General features: G+C 36.3%; 1 protein-coding gene across 1 annotated transcript in view; it reads right to left on the minus strand.

Moving 5' to 3' along the window:
• Window positions 1-22,792, minus strand: part of LOC125647380 (uncharacterized) — a 62,280-nt gene that overhangs the window by 25,851 nt on the left and 13,637 nt on the right. Inside the window, exons 5-12 of the mRNA XM_056140930.1 lie at window positions 22,086-22,205; window positions 16,753-16,933; window positions 14,224-14,378; window positions 12,639-12,758; window positions 9,379-9,537; window positions 4,998-5,116; window positions 4,738-4,880; window positions 1,896-1,981 (exon numbers count right to left, since the gene is read on the minus strand). Coding sequence (XP_055996905.1) covers window positions 1,896-1,981; window positions 4,738-4,880; window positions 4,998-5,116; window positions 9,379-9,537; window positions 12,639-12,758; window positions 14,224-14,378; window positions 16,753-16,933; window positions 22,086-22,205 — 1,083 coding nt within the window. The remainder of the gene's footprint in view (window positions 1-1,895; window positions 1,982-4,737; window positions 4,881-4,997; window positions 5,117-9,378; window positions 9,538-12,638; window positions 12,759-14,223; window positions 14,379-16,752; window positions 16,934-22,085; window positions 22,206-22,792) is intronic.

The following is a 22,792-nucleotide window of genomic DNA, read 5'->3' on the forward strand; positions in this document are numbered from 1 at the left end:
AGCTATGGAATTCGTACTTGTGAATAGTTCACACATCCATTACAGGAGATAGCTGGATTACTTGTCAGAGATTTAATTCCACTGTCAAATGGGAAAGTTGAAGCAGTGATATTTTTACCAGTTTATTAATTTTTACTTTTTTCGAACCTTCTTTGCAGGGATAGTGCGATTTTGTCTTACGCAATTACAAGATTGAAAAATGTAGGCAATCAAGAGTTCATGTATCTCAAGAGTACAAGGAGAATGCTGTCAGTTCAGATTTTTAATTTCATCTTCTACATCAAAGCATTCTTCAATTTTGATCGCTCGTCTCGACCACTGCGGGATTGAATTCACACATACAACCCGCTCACAGATGTGAAATTCAGTCATTTTATGTTGTAAGCGATTAAAATCTTTAACATGAAAACAATAAACACTGAACACGGACGTACAGTGGTTTCAGTGTGTGTACAGTGTACATAATGCGTGTTTACATTTCCATTCTTTTTGCCTTTCTCCTCACAAATTGTAATGATAGTCATTTCTCCGTGAATGCACTGCAGTGGTAAACAATGCGCGTATGAATCTGGATAAATACAGTAGTAATAATGGGTCTTACAAAGACAACGTTGTTACAAGTTTTGTCAGCTGGAACAAATACATATCCCTCAGGTAACCTATATAGTTATTTTACCACTTCTGATTAATAAACACAGAAGAATAGATTGTACGTACTTTTGTTTTGATGTGTCTGATTAGGGATTTTAGTATTCCTCTTATACTTTTTGTCCATTTAGACAAGGTGTCTAGCTCTTCATTTCATATTTAGCACTTTCATTTCATATTTAGCACTTTCATTTCATATTTAGTCTGTCATAACCTTCGACAGAATTCATAATAGATATAATTAAAGTCTCGATTAAAGTCAGCATTTCGCAAATTCTATGTTCGTTACAACGATCTATTTCGTCAATACAGCCTATCATTGGGTCAAATGTTGTCTGACGTGTTTCATACCGATTGTTAGACCGTTCTTGGCATACTAATTTTGACTACGGATAACTCTGTTTACCTGATCAGGATACAGGGCTCACGGCGGGTGTGACTGGTCGACAGGGGATGCTTACTGATCCCACCTCTGGTGTGTCCAGGGGTCCGTGTTTGCCCAATTATCTATTTTGTATTGTTTATAGGAGTTATGAAATTGATCACTGTTCGTTATTTTCACCTTTCATGAAGCTTTGTCGCCAATTGAAAGACCATGGCTCTCTGAATTTGGAACCTTTGAAAAATAAGTGATTTCAGGTCGTAATTTTCAACTATATCAACATCACCAACTGTACTATAGTTGAAAGAAAAACAAAAACATATGCAAGTGTATTTTGTTAAAGTTGGTTTATATTTGAATCTAGGGACTGTCAAGTTTGCTTGCAATTAATAAGTTTGGATGCGATAGTTAAAAGTAGGAAAAATAGGATGTAGACCTAAGCTTATACTATGATAGAATCTAAGTTTTAGTTGTTTATGTTGATGGTATATATTCCTTTGTTAGTAAAGTTTATGGACCTGACGGCGTGATTTGTAAGAATTAAATTATGCATAACCCGTGGTGGTTTGACGAGCCAGTGATCTATCTATATAAGGATGTGTTTCTTTAATTAAAATGTTCCCCTGTTACCTATTCTCGGACCATTACAGGTACGTTTACGTAATATTTCTGTATATGTTTTGCTGTTTTACAAAGTAATGGAACAAAACTGTATTCGCAACTGAATTTAATAAACACAGATATGTTCTTAATTCCGGCAAATAATATTTTGAAGGAATGGTCGATACATGCGGTTAAAAGATTTATATTGCAAAAACATGTCCTTCAAATATGTCCGTTATATATTTTGATAAGCATATATTACCTGATGCAAAGCAACTTGGGGAAAAGTACACATCATCAACAGCCATCCAATAACACTTCCTGGTCGCTTTAATCTTCACATAATTTCTTATCAACAATGAAAACAAAACAATTATATTAATATATATTCTATGAAGCATATCTAATCTTAACATAATATCCACACCAAAAAGTAAAAGGGAAAGGCAACCCTAACCACATAGTTGCTTTTATGAATAAAGTATAAATTACTGATATCGTAATTGACAGCCTTTCACTTGAAAAATCCTTGCTTAACAATTAAATCAATATTAATCTATCATGTATTTTAAATTATCCGCCGCTAAGAGTGGCAATTGGAGTTTAATTTATGACGTCACACCGTCTATTCCGGTTTATTTTATCAGCAGCACTGTAAACATGACAAGTCACGAACAGTTAAGTTTGGGAGCCGTATAGATTTGAGCCCGTTCTTTTGCAAGAAGAAATTGAGAAAAGAAGACGTTCAGTCGAGTCGCAAACCAGGCAGACGGTACACGTTCTTCATACAAATGTCTCGAACCTCAACTTGTCATTACGCAAATGATTAAACCACAGTTTACGTAGTCTTTTCTTTTCAAATGACTTGGTTAAATCGGGAATTTCGAAAAATAACCTTTGTTCACATCTCCCCTTCGCATTAATGTAGTTAACTGCTTGCCAGGAAGGCATTAACCTATTTATTCGTAAGATCTACCACATGCACATATTTGATGATCTCGCAGGTGCTTGGGTTCAGCCCCCCCCCCCCCCCCCCCCCCTTCAGAATAAGCTACATGAGTAGATTTAATTAATTTTTTGTTTAAAATATGTTTAATGCATGTCAACAACGTCTAGCATACCCATAAAGTCCAAAATGATTTATTCGGGGGGGGGGGGGGGGGGGGGGGGGGGGGCTGAACCCAAGCACCTGTAGATGATCTTAGAATCTCATCAAAACCGGAACAGACGGTGTGACGTCAAAATTATTGATTTTTGTTATCTTGAATACCAAAGAGTTACACATCATGGCAGCCTCTATAGATCGCGGGAATTTCAATTTTTGACGTTTTCAAATTAATACTGAAGCATATCTAGGCCATATATCAACAGAATTGTACATATGTTTGACAAATCTTATCATATGATTAATCCTATCATTTCATGTAAAAATATTTTGGGTTGCCTTTCCCTTTAATGCAACACATTAATAAAACAAATTGTGTTTGTAGAACACTATGCACTCTACTTTCGCGATCCTACCATGGTCAGTTTGGCTTTTGACCTTCACATGTGGCCTTGAACGTGGTATGACTTGACCTTACACTTGCCTAAATTTCCCGTTTTAAAAAAAATTATGAGACAGACTAACCAAAAACCAGGACGTTCCCGATCTTCGGACAATATGATGACGTAACAGTAGCAGCGCCTATATAACTGAATTGTATTTAATCCATGCATTTATAAACTGGTGACCATGTAATGTTTTTATCTAAAACGCCCTTTTAAGAAAAAATGTTTTATTGATTTTGAACTCAAAATAAAGGACATATTCGTCCACTTCTGTTTCATACTTAGATATTTTAACGGCAAACTGACAACTCAGCTGTATGACAAACGGGATGATTTCAGCTTCCGTCAACTTCCCATATTTATGTAGCAATATTCCATTATCACCTGCATATGGTGTTTATATATCTCAACTGATTCGATATGCAAGAGCTTGTTCTCCGTATAGTCAGTTTTTAAATCGAGGCAAGCTACTGACAAACAAGTTGATGGTACAGGGGTTTCAACAGTCTCGATTGAAGTCAGCATTTCGCCAATTCTATGGTCGTTATAACGATCTAGTTCGTCAGTACAACCTTTCATTGGGTCAAATGCTGTCTGATGTGTTTCATACCGATTGTTAAGCCGTTCTTTGCTCACTGATTGTGACTACGGATAACTCCGTTTACCTGATCAGGATATAGGGCTCACGGCGGGTGTAACCGGTCGACAGAGGATGCTTACTCCTCCTAGGCACCTGATCCCACCTCTGTATTTCAGCTTCCGTCAACTTCCCATATTTATGTAGCAATATTCCATTATCACCTGCATATGGTGTTTATATATCTCAACTGATTCGATATGCAAGAGCTTGTTCTCCGTATAGTCAGTTTTTAAATCGAGGCAAGCTACTGACAAACAAGTTGATGGTACAGGGGTTTCAACAGTCTCGATTGAAGTCAGCATTTCGCCAATTCTATGGTCGTTATAACGATCTAGTTCGTCAGTACAACCTTTCATTGGGTCAAATGCTGTCTGATGTGTTTCATACCGATTGTTAAGCCGTTCTTTGCTCACTGATTGTGACTACGGATAACTCCGTTTACCTGATCAGGATATAGGGCTCACGGCGGGTGTAACCGGTCGACAGAGGATGCTTACTCCTCCTAGGCACCTGATCCCACCTCTGGTGTGTCCAGGGGTCCGTGTTTGCCCAACTATCTATTTTGTATTGCTTGTAGGAGTTATGAGATTGATCACTGTTCGTTATCTTCACCTTTCATTAGATATAATCATCGATTCCAAAAACACGTGGAAGATATCGATGATCGGTTAAGTTTTTATGGTTATTTGTAGAAATTAAATCAATAATGTGTCTTAAATACAATTTCAGTTCTTTTAAATTTCCTGATCGAGACTTTCTATAGATGTTCAAGTAGCTACTGCTTTTTGTTGAAAGTCTTTCACATATACTAACTAACTCGTTCCATTAGTATGCAAAGAGTACTATAATGTCTAAACATAAAATCGCAATGTCCTATGCTGTGGTGTGTTACTAAATATTCATGTTTTATTACCTGCCCTTGTGTACAGGGAGTGTCACTACATTCGTTCTCCATTCTTTCGTTGCGTTACCACGGAATTCCACTCTCGTGCAGGAATCCTGACAGAGGTATACATACCACCAGCATTTGTTTGCCCCCTTAGTTGATATTGTCATCTGTAAACAAGGAGTCAATTGGTTAGTATTAGGTTTCTTCGTCAACGTGAGAGTTCTTAAGATATATTGAGCCATTGTAACATGGACGGTATGATACTTTCTCGTTGATAAACTTACGGTGCAGTTAGACTGATTTCCTTCAATGTCGGACACAGCAGACTGAAACTGTTGTGTTTGTATTTCTGCAAACGGTTTGCTACACATAATTTTATCATAGTACATGTATAACATATGTCCTAGAAAAAAAGAGAGAAAATCATTATATGAATAAATAAAATACAGTGTATGTTCAATATAAAGTAAAACACACTTATAACAAATTCACTCTTATTGCAAAATGATATTTATTCCTTTATGAGAGAAAATTAACGAAAATTGAATTGGATATAACGATGATTGATTATAACGAACTGTTTTTCGCTGGACCTGTAGGTTCGTTATAACCGTATGTTACTGTACAGAGAAATCTTACTTAAAGGGACATGGACACGGTTTGAGTTGAAAATTTTCAAATTTTATTTTCAATTTTTTTGTTTTTAATGCTTAACTAAAGTAGTTGTAATGGTCAACCAAAATTTGAATATCAGTTGTTGAGTAACAAGTGAGATACAACACTCACAATTCTTTGTTATGTAAACAAGGCTCGTGTCATAGTTTTGTTTACATATACATTGCTTAATAGACAACACCATGTTTAAAACAAAATGAGATGTGCTAAACATAGAAACTATTTAATAGTGTTCAGCATTAACTCTAAAATCGTTGAAATCTCCTTTAAACGAAACTTTTACTTGTATATTTAACCTATGTAAACAAAACATGACACAAGCAAAGAATTGTGAGTTCTGAATCTCTCACATACCTCGGCAACTGACATTCAAATTTTTGCTGACCGTTAGAAATACCTTAGATAACCATTCTAAACATTAAAAATGGAAAAACTAAATTTAAGAAATTTTCAGCTCAAATCGTGTCCATGTCCCTTCAAACCCAAAGTGAACGAATCCTTTATTAACGTAAACAAGGTTAAGAATTTATATAATCCAACAATTCTTTGTGTACCATAGTCCACATCTAACACAGCAACATGAGGACTCGGGTTAGAATAGGTCCTCAGTATCCATTGCTTGTCTTAAAAGGCGACTTAAATGGGGCGGTCCTGCGGACTCGACCGCAAAAACCGAGGTGGCAGCCACGTGTCACAGGAGGTGTGGCACAATAAAGATCCTTCCCTGCTCATCCCTTGAGGATCCGGGTTGGAATAGATATCAGTATCCAACCCTCTCTGCTCAAAGACGGTAAGCACCGAGCATAGGCCTAAATTTTGTAGCCCTTCGCCGGCACTGGTGACTTCTTCAAATATACAACCAACCATCTTACAGGAAGCATTTTCCTCCCAGTCTTTAATTTCAAAATACATTAACAGTTCGGGGTAAAGTCTCCCCAGAGACCCCTAATAATCCTCACCTAGGGTGCAAGGAGCCCCCTGGATTAGATGTGTGTGCATACATGTATATATATACACATATAAACACACACACACACACACATATATATATATATATATTTTACATGTACATATATATGCATCTGTTATATATAAAAATCATTGACATAATAAAACAAAAATTTTTTTAGGTTGTTCTTCAAAAAAATACCCTGGGCAATATATGTACATAAAGAACCCGAAACTGCCATACAGGAAGCATTGTTACTTTTTAAAAATTCTTGACCCCGTATCACTTCGGCTGCAGCACTTGCTTTCCAAGTGAGATATTGGAGTTAAATATAGCCGTCTTGATTTCGACTGATTAAAGAAGTTAATTCGTTCTACAAATGACATTACGAAACATCGCCCCCATAAGAATTAGTTCATTTAAATCACCCCCAAAAAAGAATCCGTTACACATCTGTGTATGTCAAATTATCCAGAATGTCATTTGTTATTGAATATTTTAAGCAATAGCACGTAATAGATTCTAAGTTATTGATCTTGGTATTGCAAAACCATTTCGATAAATCATCTGGTGGTATCTTAGGGACAGACGAACTGCTCTACGGAGTCTTTTAGTAAGTCGTATGGATATAATTAAAGGAATGAACTAGAATACAAACAATGCTTTATTTTGTGTAAGACTTAAATTTCTAAAGTTACGGGGTTCAATTATAATACTTATGTCAGCCTGCCCCGAAATAAGTCAAACTCGTATAAAAGGTAAAAATGGTCATTTATTAAATAAATAAATGACAATCGAAAGGAGTAACGTATATACAAGCACATATATAGAAAAATCCAATCCCTGAAGTAGCACCCAATATAAAAGTACAAAAGTAAAGCATCATCATCTCACAATATACCTCTCAATAGGAGTGACCTATGTACCTTCAAAAATGGGTGCTGCAGAAAGTAAAAATATCAATGACACGTTTCCATAGTAAAGGGACGAGACACATGGTAAAGGAACTCGACATACAGGTATCTGCATGCAACCTTTAAAAAAAATGGGGTGTTCATGCCACCGTAACAAGATAGCCTATAAACAGATAAAATTCTGCCTTACATACTACGTTTCAAAAATCTTGTTAATGCGCCATAAAACAGCTATCATAAACATATAAATAAATATACATGAAAAATTTAAAAATGAAAACATGACCAAATCTTTATTGTTAACCCCAAGAACAGCCCCTGGCCGGTAAATGGGTTGGCATAGGTATTGTCTAGTACAAAAATCAAACAGAACAGGTAACGCATGAAAATGATCTTGTAATGTCAGATACTGATAATTGAGGATCGAAACAATACTACACAGTCATTGTAGGGATTCTGATATATTTCCTACAGGCGTTGGAATTCCAACGACCCATGGTTTGAATCTGCTATTCCGTGAAACCGTAGCTGTTGTTGAGGCATCGCCAATACGGAAACTCGAATGTGTGTGGTAATTCTGAAGTTCAAAAAGCTAAGGCTGTCTGTAATTGTTGGGGAGATAGGAGAGCCGTCATAAAATGAAAACAAGGGTTCTTGTGGGGAATATTCAACTTAATGATTTGGATGGGATTTAACAGTCACCTTAGTAATATGTAACAACTCTTATCAAATGGACAAGCGTCAAATATTCAAAAAGAAAATGAAAATTGTCCTTAGCTTTCCAAATTTATTTTATTCTATGCCCAAGGGTAAAAGAGCTTACTAAAATGTCATGTGCTGTATTTCCACTCTGTGACTGTCGCTCCCTGAAGCCTCGATACTACATGTAGTAACTTACCAGAATCTCACAATTTTCCAGGAGTCATAAATCCAACAATTTTCGGTAGAAATCGCCATGCTCCTCATGGCCAAATATAAGTACTTTTCACTTTGCACCGAAGAGAAAAGAATGATTTTATTACATAAAGAGCATCATTACTCTTTCACCTATTAACGTTCATGTATGAAAGCTCTGTTCTCGAGTTTAGAGCGTTCGCGTCATAACTGGGAGGTCGCGAGTCAAACCTATGACGCCAACATAGTCTTGGCAATGATTCCTTCTTTGCCAAATACTCGGTATTTAGAAATGTGAATCACGGGTCTTTCGGATTTTACCTTTAAAACGGGGGTCCCGTCTCGAGATAATCGGTGAGATTTTAAGGAATTGATACGGCCCTGCATGCTAAGCATAGGTCTAAATTTGTGGTGCTTCACCTACAGCTGGTGACGTCTCAATATGAATGAAACATTCTCGACGGGACGTAAAGCAAACAAACTAACAACCAAATCCTTGAGTCTGAATCCCTGGTGTTGGGGTAGACATTTTCACAATTTTTATAGTGAACTGTAATAATAGCTCTTTATAACCAAGCATTAAGTAGTTTTTCACAGTACACAGAGGTAAGGGAAACAACTTTAAACGATCGAATGCAGTTTCACTTTATACCCTGAATTTCTTGGCCTGGGGGTAATAAGGTAATTCAAAATGTTTGATAGTGGACTTTTTACAACCATGCATACTGTATTTCATCACAATGCAGAGATGTAAATGTACAGAAGACGATTTTTAAAAAGGTTCAATGCATTTTTCTTACACGTATACCCATTGGGAGCTTTCCATCTGGTTGAGAATTTCACAATATCGGTAGACATCTACATGCATTTTCAAACTATGCATACAGAACATTTTTCAATGTCTACAGCAGTAAAGATTAATTGATTGAATATTGTTTCATTAACGTCCCACTTGAGATTTTTCTCTCTCATATTTGCTGGCAAAGGGCTGTAAAATTAAGGCCAATGCGCTTACGGCCTTGAGCAGGGAGGAATTTTTATCGTGCCACACCTGCTGTGACACGAGGCCTCGGTTTGTGCGGTCTCATTCGAAGAACCGCCCCATTAATAGTCGCCTCTTACGACAAGAAAGGGGTACTGAGGACCTATTCTAGAGAGAGAAACACACGCAGACACACACATGTACAAGCACACACACTGGTAAAATAGTTCATTCACATGGACATGGTTTACCTTTATCTTTTGCGTTTGTATGTTCTGGTCCTGGGCTACCATACAAGCTTCCCTGCTTTATTCTGAATCTCCCACATCTGTTCGTTTTGTACTGCAGAAAGCTACATGTCTTGTTCGATGAAACGTCAAAATCACATTGCCAGCGCCCTAGATCTCTTTCTGTGGGGAAAGCAGACATGCATCAGATAATAGTCATATGGAAACATATAGCAGACGAAACTAGAGATGTCCTAATAGTATTAATACCCCACCGGGATCACCCAAAACTGGTTATGTAAAATCGATAGAGTTCATCTTATGACAAGTCTCTGAAGTGTGGTGACTCAAGGGTACTGACTAAAACCCGGTCTCGGTCCCGTGACTAAACCCCGGTCTTTGGTCCCGGTCCCAGATTTTTTTATTCGATAAAAACGGAATACATCAGAATATTTTAGCCCCAATTTCTCGTTAATTTAGATATGACATATCATGCCTGCATTCTGATAGTTGATTGATAATATTATTGTCGTCTTTCGTAAAATAATATGTGAAAACTCCGGGACCGGTGGGACCGAGAAGTAAAAACAGTGCTAAAAGCCGGACCCGGTCTCGATATTTTTTTTATTTTTCTAAATAGCCGCTTTAATCTACCTTTTTATTAAAAAATATAAGAGTGTTATATTCAATGACATTCCTTTGTATGCACATGTATGTTTCTGATTAATTGTGTGTTTGTGTTTTATTCCAGTTTTCCTTTTTATGTCAAAATCGAACTCAACTACGTGATTTTTTCTCCCAAATGAACTCGTTATATTACATTTTCATAAAAAGATAAGGATGTAGAAGAGAAATAATATATATGTAACACATGACCACACGATTGATAAAATTTTCAAATTCAAAGTTGGTGTATTCCGAACCGGGTCTCTGTATATGTACATGTATACGCGGGTTACTGTACTCTCTCTCTCTCTCTCTCTCTCTCTCTCTCTCTCTCTCTCTCTCTCTCTCTCATTTACGAGTTTATCGTGAGAATCACATTAATTTGTTAAATTATGATGTTATATTAGTTGTTATAATCAGGGAAGAAAAGCCTCTATGTAAATATTAGAATAATACAAAGTAGAGTGCACGTGCAAAATATGAGTCCAGAATGTACGATGTATGAAGTACTTTAAAAATTATGTTCATTAGTGAAATGGAAAAAAACCCAAATATTGTCCTTAAATTTTATTATAATTATTGAAACATGATGAATAATTGTTGTTGATAGCGAAACAAAATTAATGTGCACTCTTGTCAACAACCCCTCCCCCGCCCCTTTCCAGAAAGATTCTGAATACAAGAAAAGCAAATGTTATACCCCCGTAATCGGATATTCGGGGCGCATTTATATAGTTTTTGGTCCATCCGTCTGTTTGTCAGTAAAAACTTGCACCTTCGGCATAACTTTTGAATGCATGTTGATAGGGTTTTCATATTTCACATGTGTACTCCTTGTGACAAGACCTTTCTTTACATGCAATTCTTCACCTTTCAAATTTGACCTACTTTTGAAAATCTGTAACCTTAGTCATAACTTTTGAATGGTTAGTAAAAATACACGAGGGTATAAAATGCTTCACGAAAGCATACTTTTCATGAAGCGCTAACAGTAGGCCTATTTGTATTTTCAAAACTGAAATTTATTTCTTAAATGAATTTACATGCATGTCTTGCATATTTATAAATGTAGATTTCATTTTTTGTAAAGTGAGTTTATGTCAAATTTATGCACTTTGAAATATAAGATATTTTGAAAATAGGAAACAAACAGTTTTTGTACAGCATGATTAATACATATATGTTTGTACATATACGTATATAGCTATTCACAATAAATATAGTTACCACATAATATTACAGTAAAAACATACCATACATTATTTGAAGAGCATCTAAACTCAGAGGGTATCTTCTGTATAAGTATACAGAATCTGACATTTTTGGTGAGCATGTGCTCTATGTATGACACACTTTTATAGATACTATAAATATATTAGGTGGATTTTTTAAAAGCATTGTATCTAAAAGAACCACAAATGAAAAAAATAAAATAAAACGTAAGTATCAAATAAGAAAGGAAGAAATATTTTATAGTTATTTTTTATTGGTTATATACAAATATATGTAAAATATATACCCATATAAAGAGATTGGGGTCGGAATACAAAACATGAATCTTTGAAAACTGATTTTGACAGGAATAAAATAAATGAACAAATAAACTAACTGTAAATTACAAACAAATACACCAGGATAAGTACATATATATTATTTCCCTTCTACATCCTTATCTTCTTATGAAAAGGTAGTGTAACGCGATCATTTGGGACAAAATGTACCGTACATGTATAGTTGAGTTCGATTCTGACATAAATATAAAGAAAATTGGAATAAAAAACCTACACACACAATAAATCAGAAATGTATGTATACAAAGTGATGCCATTGAGTATCACGTCCTTATCTTTTTTATGAAAAGGTAGATTAAAGCAGCTATTGAGGGAAAATGTCGAGACTGGGACCGGCTTTTAGCATTGTTTTTATTTCTCGGTCCCGGAGGTTTCACATATTATTTTACGAAAGAAGAAAATAATATGATCAATTTACTATCAGAATGCAGGCATGAGATGTCATACCTAAGATATTGAGAAATGGGGCTCAAATATCCTAATATATTCTGTTTGTATCGAATAAAAGTATCTGGGACCGGGACCGAAGACCGGGTTTTAGTCACGGGACCGAGACCGAAGACCGGGACCGAGACCGGGTTTTAGTCAGTACCTGACTGAAGGCGGAAAGGGGAATCACGTATGACGTGCAGGTGGAAACCATTTTCCACTTCACTTGACCTTTGGATCCAAAATCCAAAGGGACCATTCATCTCCAAATGTGTGCCTATGTGCCACGTATGGAGACTCCAAATGTGAAGGAAAATCACTTTGATCCAATCACAAAACAATTTTAAAGTACTCACCATTGGTGCAAGCTAAATACGTTCAGCATCAGCAAATAATTAAACAACAGCTTTTAAAATTTGTCAAGGAAGTATGACAGCTTTTGAAAATTAATTAACTGAATGGATAGTGGTTGAGGTGATTCCTATATATGCATTCACCCACTAACACTTTCTTTGTATAATTAAAGATCAGTTTCCAATATAATATTAAATATGGCTAGATATTGAAACTTTCATGTATACATTGTCAAAATATCGTTAAAAATGTGTGATTACATACCACAGTTCTCTTCGTCGTCTCCATGGAAACAATCTTTTGCAAGGTTACATCTTTTCCACTTATCAACACATACCCCACTTTTACACTTGTATTCGCTTAGTGAACAATTTAATTGAGAATCTACAAAAAACGACCCACTTTATTATAAAGTAATTGTAACGGTAGTATGATAAACTACTTTTATTTTGACGGATTTTCTATATATGCAAACTGGGAGATGCTTCGTTAAATACTATGAAGACATATTAAGATCGATGGTAGGAATATAAGATGCTTTTCCAACGTATATTCGAACAATTAAAACAATTTACGTACTATTTTTCTCAATCTTCAAAATACATCACATTTTCATGCCTACCTCAATGAAATGTCATTAGATTTATCGACAAACTTATGAACTGGTTTTGATGACAATAGCGAGTTGATAGTTCCCCTAGATTCGATCTTAGGCGCTTAGCCGGGGGGGGGGGTCATATAAAATTTTCAGGAAATTTGTTTTAGCCCCACGTTAATATCCATCTTATGTTACAGCTACATTGTAAGCTCCGTCATACTTGACCATCACCAAACTTTCGCATTCATCAATTGACAGTTATACATGTAAGAAAAAACAATGGAACGATATAATTTCAGATAAAAGTAAGGAATAATCTTAAACTCAAGAGCTTGTTCGCGTATGGTCAGTTTTTAAATCGAGGCAGGCTTTGACAAACAAGTTGATGGTGCAGGGGTTTCGACAGTCTCGTGTAAAGTCAGCATTTCGTAAATTCTATGGTCGTTATGATCTACGATCTAGTTTACCAATACAAACTTTCATTGGGGTTTTGGTATTAGGGTGAGGCCAAATGCTGTCTGACGTGTTTCATACCGATTTTTAGGCCGTTTTTGGCACACTGATTTTGACTACAGTTAACTCCGTTTATCTGATCAAGATATAGGGATCACGGCGGGTGTGACCGGTCGACAGGAAATTATTACTCCTCCTAGGCACCTGGTCCTACCTCTGGTGTGTCCAGGGGTCTGTGTATGCCCAACTCTCTATTTTGTATTGCTTATAGGAGATTGATCACTGTTCGTTATCTTCACCTTTCATACGCATACATAATGTATACAAATTCAAATATATATAACTCCCCCCCCCCCAAAAGACAATAAAAAACCTTTGACCCTGAAAACCAATTGGCATCTTCCTCTTACCATGGTGATCAAATGTACCAAGTTGTAATATCCTGGAGCTTACAGTTCACTTTGCATTTTGCCTACAAGGTCCGGACAGACAGACGGAGGACGCCATACCACAATACGTCCCGTCTTGGACGGGCGTATAGAAATGAAACCAGAAACCTATGCGAATAGATGTACTACAAATAGTTCAATGACTGTGTCCTACGTGTATTTTAAAATGATGCGAAATACTTCAAGCTGAAAAAGTTAATAATTTGGTGGAAATGATTTGTTTGTCAGCAAAAGAACCGCGTGAGATAAACCACTAAATTACGGAATTACCAGTTGAATAAGTCTGTATAGAAAAATGTATTTCAACAAACTTTCGTTAACTCTTTTAGATATCAGTTTTGATTCCTACCTGATCTCGATATCCCCGAACAATTATTGAGCTTCACAGATTCTATAGCCAACAAGGAGGAACCCTCAAGACGCTTGAGGTCAACTCGTACATGAAACTTGTCTTCAATGCGTCCTATTCGAAAGTTGAACCTTTGACGATATTGTTCGTACAAGCTATAACAGAAGAATGATGTTTAATTCTTGTAATTTTCCAGAATACATATTCAAACTAACATAAAATGATACAATAGGCACAAATAAACTTGTATATTATATAAATTTTGAATTTACTGGTGGTATATATAGTATCTATGACCACGCTGTAAATTCATTTACAATATGACAGTAAATCATTCAATCTAATTAAAATCAGACTACTTAGATCCGCACCGTATACTCTGCGTAAGTAGCGACTGTTAGGGGATCTTAGGATGTGAGTGTAATTAGATTGGTAAGTCATTGTTTCATTTACAGTGAAAATGTTTATACGGAAATCACTTTCAATGAATATATAGAAATACTACTTTTCCTTACATCACATCTCATATCGATAGACCGTAATGGAGGTCAGGGATATAATTTCTGTCGATGTTTAATGTGTTGTGTTTACTATGTTTATCAATATGAATAGTAATAATATTAGGCATGTTTACCAAATATGAATAGTAATATTTTACATATCTTAGAATTCATTTGCCAAACAGAAATGAAAGAAAAAGTGAGGAAGCTCACATACCCCACGCTCCACCAGTGCTTGACAATGTCTCACATAATGAAAGTCCGAGTCATTGTACATGTACTTTCATAGTTCATACCGCACAAAATATGCTGGTCTCTGATATACAGCTAAATCGTCTGATTTTGGTTAATACTTTAACAAGCAAATAAATCAGCATTCAAGGATTGATTATTTGCTGTTTTCCGCCACACTAAACAATTTTTCAGTTATCTGGTGGCGCCCAGTTTTTTATTGGTGGAAGAGAGAACCCAGATACAATGTACCTGGGAAGAGACTACCGACCTTCCGAAAGTAAACTGGGTACAAAAACTGGTTATCATATCACTGTACATGTATTTCGTTGTTTGTACTTTCTAATACATTGACGGCGCGGTGTTACTGTTAGGGCGATCTCGGCTACATACAATGTATAGATGAGCGGACTCCAATTTCTAATGCAATTTTGTAGTCTTGCTTTGTTTCGGTATGATAAGCAATTTATATACAATATATGTTCAAAAGGGGCATAACTTTCAGAAAAATTAATGAATCGAATTTCCTGGGAATATGCACATCTACACATAGCTGCAATAATGTAGCCCTCTCTGATTTTTTTTTTAGGAAGAGGGCTACAACTCCTTAGGATCTCCGTAATGGTGCAAATGCGGGAGTGATTCAGTCCCGCAACATTTGCGCTCATTCTAAACATTTCTTGACTTTCTTTACGTAAATAAAATGATATTCAATGTTTCTTAGTCAATATATAAATTTACAACCTGCAACTTAAGATTTGTGAGGCTCTATTCTACCGTTTTCAACAATTTCGATAAATTCCAATTTCTCCATTCATATTTGTGCGCCATGTTTGATGTACTGAAGTTTCAACTTCCGATTGTCAAATCATTTGCATATGCCATATAAGGTAGTATTTACATCAATGGACAAGTATGGAGGCGAAAGCTATTTCGTCGGTATTGAAAAGGTTTGAATTTAATATCAAGTTAAAAACCGAACAGCAAAGTGCAAATTCTTTCTGCAACAATATGATTTTCCTTTCTTTGTCGAAGTGGCTCGAGTAACTACATTTTCGCGCTGATTGTCAATGTTTAGGTTTTTCATTAGATCCACCTACGAGATCTCGCGATAACAAGCATGGCGGAGCAGACGAAGAATTTTGCATGCTGTACATTATATTTAATGAAAAACACCTTTATTAGACATGCCCGAGCACAAAGTTGGTACTCCTTTTGGTGTAAACAACATTTGGGACTAATACAGAGTTTATTATCGGCTATTCATAAAATTATTTTGCACCATTACGGAGATCCTATGGAATTGTAACCCTATGCCGAAAACGTCAGAATAAAAAAAAATTGGATAGGGCTACATTATTGCAGCTAATCTACACAGTGTATCCTTATTAACTAAAAGTTTCACGAAATACTGTTGAGCGGTCTCAGAGGAGTTGTGCTGACAAGAAAGGGACTTACTGACTGACATACGGGTAAAAAAAACATTATACCAGCCGCAACTCGTTTTGTGGGGTATAATAATCACATGATCAATACGTTGCGACAAGACAACAACTGGGGTGAATTCTAGCCAATAATGGTTATCCTTAACTCCTATAAGGAATACAAAATTAAGAAAAGTGGAGTTAGTTTCTGGTCAACATCTATGTTCAATAAAATATCTTAAGTATGAAGCAGATGTGGAAGACCCTGTGGTGTCTTTTATCTCGATAAAAAGAAATAACTTGTTAGATGTTAATTGTTTCTCGAAAAGAGAACACCGTTTTGCAAATCGAAATTCAACACAAGTCCAACTTACAATCCTTCCCTCTCTTGATTGAAGACGTGAAAGCGGGTTCCATTGTGAGAAAAGATGGCTATCCCAATGTATGTTTTAAACGTAGTAGTCATCACCAACGATAGATGACACTGGACATTGGAGCTTGTCCTGGTATTTGATGTTATTCTCGTTAGTTGTTTGGCGGTTCTTAAAACCAACCCTGAAATGTACCGATGATTTTACAAAATATTTCCTTTTCTTTACTAACAGCTTACAATGTTTTCATCAAACTCTAGAGAGAAAAAATCATGCATATATTTACGAGCATCATGAAAGGTTCCGAACGTATCGTGCATATAAGACATATTGATACATGTACACCTTTAGCACCGATCAATGTAATCCCCGCCAGCGAATGCAATCCGATTACATTGCCTGTTTGAGTCGCACAGCTAATGTAATCCTGATTATGTTAACCGTCGTGAATGCACCTGCTAATGTAATCCTGATTACGTTAACGGTTGTCAATGCACCTGCTAATGTATTCCTGATTACGTTAACCGTCATGAATGCACCTGCTAATGTAATCCTGATTACGTTAACGGTCGTGAATGCACCTGCTAATGTAGTGAATGCACCTGCTAATGTAATCCTGATTATGTTAACGGTTGTGAATGCACCTGCTAATGTAATCCTGATTATGTTAACGGTTGTCAATGCACCTGCTATTGTATTCCTGATTATGTTAACAGTCGTGAATTCACCTGCTAATGTAATCCTGATTACGTTAACGGTCGTGAATGCACCTGCTAATGTAATCCTGATTATGTTAACGGTCGTGAATGCACCTGCTAATGTAATCCTGATTACGTTAACGGTCGTGAATGCACCTGCTAATGTAATCCTGATTATGTTAACGGTCGTGAATGCACCTGCTAATGTAATCCTGATTACGTTAACGGTCGTGAATGCACCTGCTAATGTAATCCTGATTATGTTAACGGTCGTGAATGCACCTGCTAATGTAATCCTGATTACGTTAACGGTCGTGAATGCACCTGCTAATGTAATCCTGATTATGTTAACGGTCGTGAATGCACCTGCTAATGTAATCCTGATTACCTTAACGGTCGTGAATGCACCTGCTAATGTAATCCTGATTACGTTAACGGTCGTGAATGCACCTGCTAATGTAATCCTGATTACGTTAACGGTCGTGAATGCACCTGCTAATGTAATCCCCTTCCAATGGACTACACAAGTAGTTGATGATGTAGATAACACCTGCAATGTTAACCGCTAATGTCAGTTGTATGATTCAATCCCCTAAACTGAGTTTGGGACATGCTTTGTATATGAAGTTTCTTTTGATTATGATTCGCACTGTAATGAAAAGGTGAAGATTGGTTGTCATAAATCATTGATAGATAGTTTTAGGTCTTCCGTCTTCAGCTCCAAAGATTCTTTTTTTTTCCTTCCTTTAATCGTTTTTGTTTATTTTTACAAAGTTTGTGACAGTGATAGCGCAAACATTACCCATTCGATTTTTATGAAACTTTCAGACATTATTAAACATAATATAAACTTCTCTTTTTTTAAAATTTGGATTACGTCACTTTCGGTTCGAATTTGAAGATTTTCTGATTTTGAAGTATCATTTTGTGCACGCATCTCCAAAAGTAATGAAGATAGGGCACTGAAACATCTATCATGGTAGACAGTACACTTGTGCCAGAGTGCATTTCAGTAAACCTGAATTGCAAAGCGCCAGATCCCGTTGGGGCTACAATGGCGCCGTTAACATTTCATAAATCTCCATACGTTTCGTATCTTTTTAACCACATACATTTTGTTAAGACGTGTGAAATAAAAATTGTACCAAAGTACACAGGCGTTTATGTGACACCAAGAAACAGGGGCAGGAAAGCTCTAAAACCTTTTTGACTCTTCTGAAGAAAAGACAATTTATAATGCATTATAGTATAATTATAGGCAAAGTTGTTTATTGTGAGGACGCGTACTTATATGATAATAAACACATTAGTTCCTTATCTTCCGTAATTAGGATTCTTAAGGTCCCTTATGGGCTAAAACTCTGCATTTCAATAGCTTGTTATCGAAAACATGGAAAAGCCTGATTGAAGAGAAAACAGAATTTAGATATTGTCCAATTTTTGGTATACAGGTCAATTATGATATTTCAAACTCAATCGTAATTTGTTTTGATTTGTTATCCAAGGTGGCCACGTTGGGCCTCTGATTTGTCAAAAATTAGATATTGTCTGATTTTATTTTAACAAGAGATGTTTGTAAAGCACATATGCCCCCCCATGGTGCAAAATTGAAAAGGGTTATACACACACCTCATTTAATTGATAGTATTACCATCAATTCAAAATATTGAGCAGACAATATCTTCCTATGTCAAGAGTGAATTGACCATGTGACCTGAAATTCAATAGGGGTCATCTACTCCTTATGCTGTACCAATGTACCAAGTTTGGTACGTGTCAATCAAGCAAATAATTCTTAAAATATAGGAGACAATATATTACTATGTCCAGTTCAACTATTGACTTTTGACCTCAAAATCAATATGGGTCATCCTCTCCTGAAGATATACCAGTGTACTAAGTTTGATGTCTGTCAAGTAAAAGGGTTATCAAGATATTTAGTGGACAGTATATTATTATGTCCAGTTTGACCCTTGACCTTTGCTCATGTGACCTCAAAATCATTAGGGGTCATCTTCTTCTGAAGACGTACCAGTGTAGCAAGTGTGATGTCTGTCAGGCAAAGGGTTCTCAAGATATTGAACGGACAATATATTCGTATGTCCAGTGTGACCTTTGACCATGTGACCTCAAAAATCTATAGGGGTCATCTTCTCCTGAAGACGTATAAGTGTACCAAGTTTGATGTCTGTCAAGAATAGGGTTCTCAAGATACTGAGCAGACAGTATATTCCCAGGTCTAGTTTGACCCTTGACCTTTGACCATGTGACCTCAAAATCAATAAGAGTTATCTTCTCCTGCAGATCTACCAGTGTAATAAGTTTGATGTCTGTCAAGAAAAGAGTTCTCAAAATATTGAGCAGACATTATATTCCTATGTCCAGTTTGACCCTTGATCTTTGACCATGTGGCCTCAAAATCAATAGGGGTAATCTTCTCCTGAAGACATACTAGTGTACCACGTTTGATGTCTGTCAAGCAAAGGGTTCTCAATATATTGAACGGACAGTATATTCCTATGTCCAGTTTGACCCTTGACCTTTGACCATGTGACCTCAAAATCAATAGAGGTCATCTTTTTCTGAAGATGTACTGGTGTACCAAGTTTGATGTCTGTCAAGCAAAGGGTTCTCTAGACATTGAATGGTCAGTATATTCCTATGCCCAGTTTGACCTTTGACCATATGACCTCAAAATCAGTAGGGGTCATCTACTCCTTAGGATGTACCAGTGTGCCAAGTTTGATGTCTTTCAAGCAAAGGGGTCTCGATATATTGAGCGGACATTATATTCCTATGTCCAGAGTAGATTGACCATTGACCTGAAAAACAATAGGGGTCATCTTCCACTCATAACCAACCCACATATGAAATATCATTATCATCAAGTGAATGGTTCTCAAGATATTGAGCGGACAACATGTGGTCTACAGACCGACCGACCCGACAGTTGCAAAACAATATGTCCCCTCTTTTTCAAAGGGGGGGGGGGGGGGGGGGCATAAAAATGTGTTAGGACTTAACAAGCTCAACTTTATCTAATCTGTTGCGATTTATTAGCCATTTAATATTTGGTAATTTAAAAAAAAAAATCACTTCCTGTGCGGATCAGAAGTGACGGCGACAGACCCGTGATAATATAGGATTAAACATTCTTTTTGAAGAATTTATCGATGTGTAAACTCCGGACCTTTTCCGCACAAACTTAACATAAAGAAGCACTTTTATGTTAAGTTTGTGAGTAAAATGTCCGGAGTTTACAAATCGATAAATTCTTCAAAAAGAATGTTTGATTCTTATAATTCCAATTCACTCATTTTATTAACAATTGCAAAAATTTGAATAGTTTCCCCGCACTACGTTATTTGTTTTCAGGCGTGTATGAATACATCGCGTTTTCGGATTTATTGATGTGTAAACTATTGTTCAGCTTTAGTTTTGTCCAATCAAAGCAATTGTAACAAATAACATTGGAATTATATCTACATAGTTTCTATCTATTCTGCAATCTTGAGCCGAGAAAATTTCAATGGGGGTCGATAACCCCGAACCGGAAGTAAATAGAATCATAAAATAAGACAGGTATTGCATTAGCGATTGACATTGCAGGTGATATTTACATCGTCAACAACTTGTGTAATCCATAGGAAAGGGGTTATATTAGCTGTGTGACTCGCATAGACAACGTTATCGAATTACATGGGCCAGTGTTGTTTACTACATGTACTAACATGAAATACTAGGAACGTTAGATTGAATGAGCGAGTAAAAGGTGTATTACCATACATAGTCAAATTAGGGTAGTTGCACAGCCCACTAACAATTTCTGACTAGCGAGAGAAAACTATTTACGTTCACATCTAGTCTCACTTGTAGAAGTATGCTTTGTACTAGCACTGGTTTACAGAATTATATACAATTTCTGCATTGTTTTTGTTTTTCATTTTCTCTACACTGATATGCAGACAAAGAGATAATCTGAAATACATGTAATGTAATATTTGCACCACATCTAAATAATTCATTTATTCTCACCACCAATCTCTTCGATACCTCTCAATAGTTTAGATTTTTGTTCATTACCAGATTAATTTAATTGGGTCCGTGTCTATTTTTATGTCCCTATAATCGAAGATACGGGGGGATATTGTATTTGATTTGTCCGCAAAAAATCTAATCTTTTGAACGCTTAGTGCTCGGGGTTTCCCATTTCACATGTATATTCCTTGTGACTTTAAATGCTTAGTGTCAGGGCTTTCATATTTCACAAGTGCATTCCGTTTTCTTATCACACTAATATTCAAAGTTTATTACATGCACTCGTATATATCGTGACATTTTGTCCTTCAAAATTTACATTGGTAACTTTCTGTCTACAGTATTTAACATTCAACTAGCTATATTTTTGTTAAACCAAATCTTTCATAAATGTGAATTCATAACATATGGTATTTCTTATCGCCAATATCAAAATAAAATTATATACAACGTTGTGCCATAAATGAGTCAACTTCTATATTTTTACTCAATACGAGTATTTTCTCCGCGTGATTTTTATATTTATACATTAGGCAATCTCTCTCTTTTGCTCTAACGTAAAAACGCACGCATCCAACATTGGTTTTATTTTACCGGTACCTTTTCCAGGGCCCTTGCAGTAGAATGTTTGAAGTGAGAGGTTGTTGCAGTCACAAAAGTCATCATATATTGTGAAGTCTGGCTCCCTGTAACTCCAGTCAGAGAGAGTTGTACGTATTGCTAGAATAATAGAAAAAACACATAAAGTACATGGACAGCGAGGCATGAAATGTCTAGGTTCTACTAAACGTGAGAAATGCAGGCGTGAATGTCACGGGTCCTCGGAGATGACCTTAAAAACGAATGACCCGTGTCACAGTAGGTATGGCACGCTAAAGAACCCTCGCTGCTTACTGGCCATAAGCGCTGAGCATAGGCCTAAATTTGAAGCCCCCTCAGCGGTGTTGGTGACGTATCCATAAATGAGTGAAAAATGCTCGAGAGGGACGTAAAACAAGATAAAATCAATCAGTCAAACAACATACATAATGTAGTATATGTAAACATGATTAAAGAACCCCTTTACCAAAATTATGACTGAATTTTAATACCTGAGTTGGACGTTTTGATGTCATTCTTGACATTTCTATCGTGTGTGTATCCTATTAAGTCGGGTTTAGCGTTCGCAATTTCAGTTTTTCGAGTTTCTGTGATGTTCAGCGTATATGTATATCGTGTTTAAAGTAAATCAGATACAGTGTGTTTATTGTGTTTTGCGTCTATCAGATCTATCGTGTTTAACATTCTCATATCAAGTCTATCGTGTT

The sequence above is a fragment of the Ostrea edulis genome, chromosome 6 (genome assembly GCF_947568905.1).
Source record: "Ostrea edulis chromosome 6, xbOstEdul1.1, whole genome shotgun sequence".
NCBI lineage: Eukaryota > Metazoa > Mollusca > Bivalvia > Ostreida > Ostreidae > Ostrea > Ostrea edulis.